A 7,465-nucleotide genomic window follows, 5' to 3' on the forward strand; every position below is an offset into this window, starting at 1 on the left:
TAGGGAAGCTCCATGTTTAGCAGTTTGAGGAACCTCCAAACAGTTTTCCATAGTGGTTGTACTAGTTTGCATTGCCACCAGTGATGCAGGAGAGTTCCTTTTTCTCCACACCCTTGCCAACATTTGTTGTTGCTAGTTGTTTGAAGATGTGCCATTCTCACTGTGTGAGGTGGTATCTCATTGTGATTTTAATTTGCATCTCCCTTATTACAAGTGTTGTTGAACATGTTTTCATATGCTTGTTGGCCATCTGCATTTTCTCTTTGGAGAAGTGTCTTTTTAGCTCTTCTGCCCATTTTTTGATGGGTTATTTATTTTTGTTGAGTTTCATCAGTTCTCCATTTATTTTTGTGATCAATCCTTTATTGCTAGTTTTGTGCATATCCTAATCTTATAGCATTAGACAACCTTTGTCTGTTGTGAGAGAGATCTGTTCTTGATATATTACTAAATAATATTTTTTGTTACTCTGCCATTACAGACAAGGTTGATTCCAACTCTTTTGTCACAGGAGGGTCTTTTGCCTATGGATAGTCTTGAAAACAATGTGTGAGGGAGAGATGTGATGTCCAGTGTCACCTGGAAGCATCTGAGACCTGTCCTTAAATAGATATATCCAGTGTGAAGTGACACTAAGTCCTCAGCTAAGAATGCACAAGGGCCAAACCTTCAAAAGTCCAGTGAAATAAGGTTAGTCCAACTTGAGACATCAGTTCAGAGCAGGGGAAGCTGGTTACCCTGAGACTCTGTTCAATACATTATGACCTTTGTGCTGTCATTAAGGAAAACTTAATAAAGACTTTTAAAATATTTATTTATGCATACAAGAATTGGGCTACAGGCCAGAGATGTGGGGAGGGGGTGAAAGGCAGAGGCAGAGTGGGGACTAGAACAGGCAGATCTGCTGAAATACACTGAGGGGAGCAGCAGGCAAGACAGCAGCGGTCTTTTGCACCATGTGAGTCACTTCCCTGGCCAGGGATTGAACTCGTGCTGCAGTTACTGCAGATAGCTTTATAGTGCTGTGCTTTAATCCCTTCTGCTATCAGAGAGGCCCCTTATTAAAGAATTGTAAGAACGTTCAAGATTTAAATATCTTTTTGATAATGTATGTTTTAGTCTATTGGGACTGCCATAATAAAATACTAGATGAACAACAGAAATTTGTTTCTCACATTTCTGGAGGCTGGGAGTTCAAGATCAGAGTGCCAGTGGATTCACTGTTTGGTAAGAGTTGGCTTTCTGGCTTATAGATTATTGTCTTTTTTCTGTATGAAAGGGGAAAGGGCCTCTCTGGTCTGACAAACCACTAGTTGTCTTCATGAGGGAATCTTCCCTGGTGGCCTAATCACCTCCCCAAACTTCACTTTCTTAATACCACCCCCTGGGGGCCAGGATTTCAATTTTTGAATTTTGAAGGGGACAAAAACATTCCATCTCTAGCAATCCATATATAAAATTTTGATTATATGAAACCAGGGGGAATCCTGTCTTGTATATAAAGTATAGTGTAGTGAGTGACAATTATTAGCTATGTGACCTCGGGCCAAGCTGCTATGAATCTAAATCTTCCCAGGATATAACATTGTTTCAGTTGGAGCAGGTGACCTCCAGAGTGATGTGTAAATGTACAGAATGTGTAATGTAAAATGTGATTCTCACCGTGGAAAGCTTTCAGTGGCTCTCTGCCACCCAAGGTTGCCATTCAAACTTCTTGCCAAGACCTGGCATGTTTAGGTTTCAGAATCCTCTCTTGCCTGCTGGCCCTTGCGCTTTGTGTGGGGTTCAGCTGTGTCCCCATGTGCATACACTGCACACACTCCATGTTGTTGGTCACATGTTCCTCACCTTTGTAGAAAGCCTAAAGGACTCTCTGGTTTCATCAAGCAACAGAATCCCACAAGTAGCTTTTCTTGTACAATGTTGCCTGCACTTGTTTGTCTTAGTGAACCTTTATCAGTAGGTGGAGTAGCTTTTGCTTGCCCTCAGCAGGGTAAAAAACTGCCAGATAACCAGTCCTTTGTCATTTTCTTTTTTCTGTATTCAAACATTTATTAAGTACCTACCGTTTGTTGGTACTAGTGTTAGGAAGATGAGTAACACACCATCTACAACCTCCGGGAGTCCCCATGCTGGTGGGGGTAGGCTGAATAAGAAGCAGGCAGCAAGGAAACCTGGTGAGTGTTTTCCTGGCGACAGGGGAGCTGCAGAGGGCTGTGGGTACACAGAGAAGGTGCTCTGACTTTAATAACAAGAATACTTCAGAAGAAACCCCGTGTTCCTGGTCTTTGGGTAAAAGTTAGCACCGACTGTGCAGAAAAAAGAAAAATGGGTATGGTGACTCTTTTCTAAAAAAAGGGATGAGGCTGATTTAATCCAGTCTCATATAATTCTCACTAGTAGGTAAAATAAGCAGTTTATTATTTTTCTGTTCTTCTAGAACCTGTGTGTATTTTTTAAAAGTTTTGTCAACATTTTAACAAGGTGTCACCCAATTGAAACTGCTTCAGCTGGTTGTCTTGTTACAGTGATTATGAGATAACTTGAAATAATCTTAAGAAATTAAACTTTCTCTGTGTACATAAATTCTATTTAGCAGAAAGATTAAGATAATCATAGTGAATTAGATAATTGTGATTGCCTATTTCAAGTTTAATGTTTATCATCATTCTATTTTAACCTAAAAGGAAAACAAAATGAAACAAAAGCAGAAAAGCATTAAATTTGTATGCTTACACTGTAAAAATATATTTAAAATTCTGTCTCATTAATCTTTTATAGAACTGATATAAACCAATTTAAATGTTTTGTTACTTTTGAACATATGTAATGAAGCAAGTTAAGTTGAATATTCATGGGGAAAATGAGTAAAAATTAAAAATTAATGTTACTGTTTTTGAAGATGTAGGTTTTATATGATTATAAAATGCTACCTTTTAAATTTAGTAGGAATGTTAGATGTGGGTATTTTTCTTTTCATTACAAAAAAAATAATAAGACCAATAAGAGGGAAACATAACTTTTAACAAATTTTTAATTTTAGAATCATTATAAAATGTGGTTTTGGTCTGGATAATAAAACAAAACATTTCATATTCTCCTTAAGGTTATGAGAAGACTGATGATGTTTCAGAGAAGACTTCGCTGGCTGATCAGGAGGAAGTACGAACTATATTTATCAACCAGCCACAGCTGACAAAATTCTGCAATAACCATGTCAGGTAGGAAATATCAAAGAAAGCCAGGAGACCTACTATCACTGCTGAAACCCATAGGCCATCTCCCCACAAATGCTTGCAAAGAGCTTGCAGTTAAATCCGTTAATATTGGAGAGCTTACTGGAGGTAGTATGAATTTGGTGTGTCTATATCTTCTAAACAATGAGGAGTTTTAATAAGAATGTGGAAGCAGGAAGGATGAGCACCCACGCATTACCTGTTTTATATATAGTGTCTGAATCATGAAAGCTGCGCATGGGTAGTAGCCTTTGTCTTAACCCTGCTAATAGAATGATGAATTGTTATTTTTGGATATCAGGTTTTAATATTTGAGGTCTTTGCACTTCCCACCAAGAACTCATTTTGGTTTACCAGTCTTTAACTCTTAGTTTTTGACAGCTGTGAAATTTAGTTTGGTTTTGAGGAATGAAAAATTGTAAGAATTACTTCACTGTTAATTTTTCATTTGAACAATGACATTAAAGTGTTGGTGTGAGTGCTATTCATGAAGTGGCCTCTGGAACTAAGTGAACACCCACTCACCCACCCAACCCCATGCTAGCCAACTGTTTCTGCAGTGACAAAATTCCTGGATTTTAGAAATATTTATTTTGCAACTTCAAATTTTAGAGTAGGGGTGATAATCGAGGTGTACTGTGTCTCCTAATCTCCTTTCTGCATAATAAAGAAGATTAGTTGTTTCAAACCAAAATGGCAGTATCTTACTGATTGAGACTATACCTAATGTGTTTAGTGTGGACCCTTAGAGGCACCACAAAAGATACTTAGGAAGAATCTCCTTACTCTGAATGTATTGGATATTCTCCAGTATCTGGTCCTATTCAATTTGCTGAAGCTTATTGTTTTCTTTTGTAAATTTTTATTATGTATTAACATATTATATTATTTACTACAGTTGATGTATTTTTGCAAGCTACTCCTAGATATTTTAAGCAGGATGTTTGGCAAAAGAAAACAAAAGATGCTGCACAGAAATTAAACACTTACTGTTTATTTAGGCTGTCCTTTCGTTTCTTTTCATTTAAAATAATGACCATTCGCAATAATCTCCTAATTTGAAAGAGTGAGCAAATGTTCGTCATCTAATTTTTCTATATGGTGATATAGAATTTCATAAACATGATGCTAATTACAGAGTAATTAAGGTTTATTCTACTTTTCATTTTTGTTTTCTAGCACTGCGAAGTACAACATAATTACATTCCTCCCAAGATTTCTCTATTCTCAATTCAGAAGAGCTGCTAATTCATTTTTCCTTTTTATTGCACTGCTTCAGGTAACATCTTGTCATAAAGCGTTGGTTCAAAGTCAGAAGTTCAGATATTAATAAATGTTTTTGTTAAAACTGTGGCAAACAATCTTCTATAGCTTACCTAAAGAAAGAGAGATAAGCTGATTTTGGTGCATTACAATCCTTGCTTTAAGTAGTAATCAGAATTCTACTTTTTCAAGCATTTTGATTAACTTTGATTAATTTATTTTAAAGTTCTATAAATCTTATGTGACAAGGTTCTATAAATTTTGTGTGGTAAAAGGGATGGTACTTTTTCATAGAATGTTAATTTATTTTATTGAAAATATCTGTTCTGAACCTTAGAATATAAGAATTGCCATTTTAAATCTTGTTTTTTTTGTATGTGATTGAGTTCATTGTAGTTAGAAGAAAATGTTTCATTTTATCAAAATGTAGCATGACTTCATTGTAAAAAGATAAACAGTGCAAGAAGAAAAAAATAATTTTATTATTCTACCCATCTATCCACCCATCCCCAAGGCAACGCCTCTCTTAAAATTTGGGTTTATATTCTTTTGGTCTTTTTGTTCTTTCCTAAGCAACATATGTTGATTTAGTTTACAAAAAGGATATCATAGGATATATATTGTTTTACAACTGTATTACTTCTATGCTAATGGGTGGATATTATCCTATGTGATTTGCCATGTTTCTAAAATTTTATTTTTAATGGTGCTATGATATATTAATGTACTGTCATTGACTAACCCAACCCCTTTTTGTAGGTTTTCAGCCTACACACAACTATTTGCTATGAAGCTAATTAGCATACTCATCCAGCTACTTAATCAGGCACAAAATGCCTCACCCAGTGTTAGTCAGCCAAGATAGTAAAATAAATGAGGCTGATTTTAGGAAGCACTAAGACTTGTTGTTTTTAAATCTATTCTATACTTGTTCATTCTCACAGGATGTCTCTTCTTTCCCTCCTCCCCGAACCCTACCTCTTCCTAATAGCAAATACCTGATGTATCACCAACAGGCCGCTACACAACACTGGTTCCTCTCTTGTTTATTTTAGCTGTGGCAGCCATCAAAGAGATAATAGAAGATATTGTAAGTGTTTTCTTTTTTTTCATTAAATATTACTGTTATTTTTCTATGCATATTTAAAAATAATGCATTTCTGCCTACTTAATTCTGGTGCAAATTATCTAATTTATCCATTCAACTGAAAAGTGTATAGAATATACCCCCAACCCTGGAGCTAATTCCTATTAATTTTGATAGAATTAAAATTAAAATGGTTGTCATAATGTTCCCTTATGTTTATAGTTTAATAATGAAATAATTAATTTGTATGTAGTAATTGATTTGAAGAGAAAACTATTTGAACATTATTTCCAATTATGCCTCATTTTTAACTTACTTTTTTTATTGATCTAACATTGAATTATAACATTATATACATTTCAGGTGTTCATCACTGAGAATCAGCATGTGTATATACTACATTAATATCTTTTTGATTTAAACATTATTTCCGGTTAAACTCAGTAACTCCCAAATTATCTGCCTATAAAGAGGGAGTTGTATTACTTACTTTTTAACTTATATTTCATAGTTTTCACTATTTTAAATACCTTTGATTGCTTCTCATTTATCTTAATAGATCTACGTTTCATTTTATTTTATTAAAAGCAAGTTCCAGTGAAATTTTCTATTTTTATTCTATAATAGTAGAGAAAAGAAGAAATCAGTTATCGTTTGTAAGTTCCCCCACATGCTTTCAGGCTTTTTTCCTCTCTATTATACCATTATTTCAACTACCTTACTTGAAAAAGTGAATTTTTTTTCCTATGCCCCTTAAATACTTTCCCTGTCTGAAGTGACCTTTTATCAAGCCTTAGGCAAGTCATATGGCAAGGCGAAGAAAAGCTGAGATATTTAGAAAAGTCCAACTTAAAGACATACAAATGTCAATATATTTCTGTGAAGGATCACATTGGGATCTTGTTAGAAACACTAGACCCACTAGAAATGGGTCAGCTGACCATTTAAATCAGTAATCTCAAAACACTCAAGTGTCTAAGAGCAGACACAGGGGGGTACGTTTGTGAAGTATCACTTCCTTGATTGGAAGTGACATGTTTTGGCCTTCAGCGGTGCGTTTGAAGGATACTCATCTCCTTCATCCTGCCGCACCCAGACTCAACCATCCTTTTAATTACCACTGGGGTTTGGCAGTCTGTGAGGTTTGGTCTGTACTACAACTTTGTCTCTCTTTGCTTTATGTACTACCTTTTTTCATCTTTTTTCACCCAATTTTCATTGCACATCTGATATTTTAGTAGGCATTGTGCTATTGTTTTTACAAATGTTTTTCTTATTTAGTTCCTTTTATAACCCTGAAAGTTGAATATTCAGCCCATGTGAAAGGTAAGGGAAGCTGAGACTTAGAAGGTCTTGTAACTTGTCCAAAAAAATCAGTGGAATCAGAAATCTACCCATTTGGTTCTCATCCTCACATTATGATAACAGGTCACAAAAGAATCATAATATTTATTGTGTTTATGGATTTCACGTACTTGTAGTATCTTTTCCACTCAGTCTTTTAACAGGGTTTAAAGGGTTGGTATTTTCCCCTTTACAGATGAAAGAGAAGAGACACAGAGAGGGGACAAGGTATCCTACCCAATACCACGCAATAATAACTGGCCAACAGGGCCCCGTGCGCCAGACCCCTTACTTATAATCACTGCTTTAAAATTCCTCTCCTTTTTTTCTTTTTCTTAGAAAATCTGTAAACTCTCTAGCTATAACTCCTAGTACCTTCTCTTTGAAAACACATAGTATATAACATGGTATCTAGGAAATAGGATTTTTTTTTTTTTAAGATTTATTTATTCGTACAGAACTGGGGTACAGGCCAGAGATGCGGAGGGTGAGAGGATTCACCAGAGACAGAGCTGGGAGCAGAACAGGCAGATGG

The 7,465-nt window shown here is 35.5% G+C and overlaps 1 protein-coding gene across 2 annotated transcripts in view; it reads left to right on the top strand.

Annotated features, from left to right (window-relative positions):
• ATP8A1 (ATPase, aminophospholipid transporter (APLT), class I, type 8A, member 1) overlaps positions 1–7,465 on the top strand; it is a 207,502-nt gene that overhangs the window by 25,436 nt on the left and 174,601 nt on the right. For both annotated transcript variants that reach the window (XM_004681324.2, XM_004681323.2), the window contains exons 2-4: positions 3,107–3,221; positions 4,416–4,515; positions 5,491–5,589. In XM_004681324.2, coding sequence (XP_004681381.2) covers positions 3,107–3,221; positions 4,416–4,515; positions 5,491–5,589 — 314 coding nt within the window. The remainder of the gene's footprint in view (positions 1–3,106; positions 3,222–4,415; positions 4,516–5,490; positions 5,590–7,465) is intronic.

This window comes from Condylura cristata, unplaced genomic scaffold (assembly GCF_000260355.1).
Source record: "Condylura cristata isolate star-nosed mole 26May11 unplaced genomic scaffold, ConCri1.0 scaffold00012, whole genome shotgun sequence".
Taxonomy (NCBI): domain Eukaryota; kingdom Metazoa; phylum Chordata; class Mammalia; order Eulipotyphla; family Talpidae; genus Condylura; species Condylura cristata.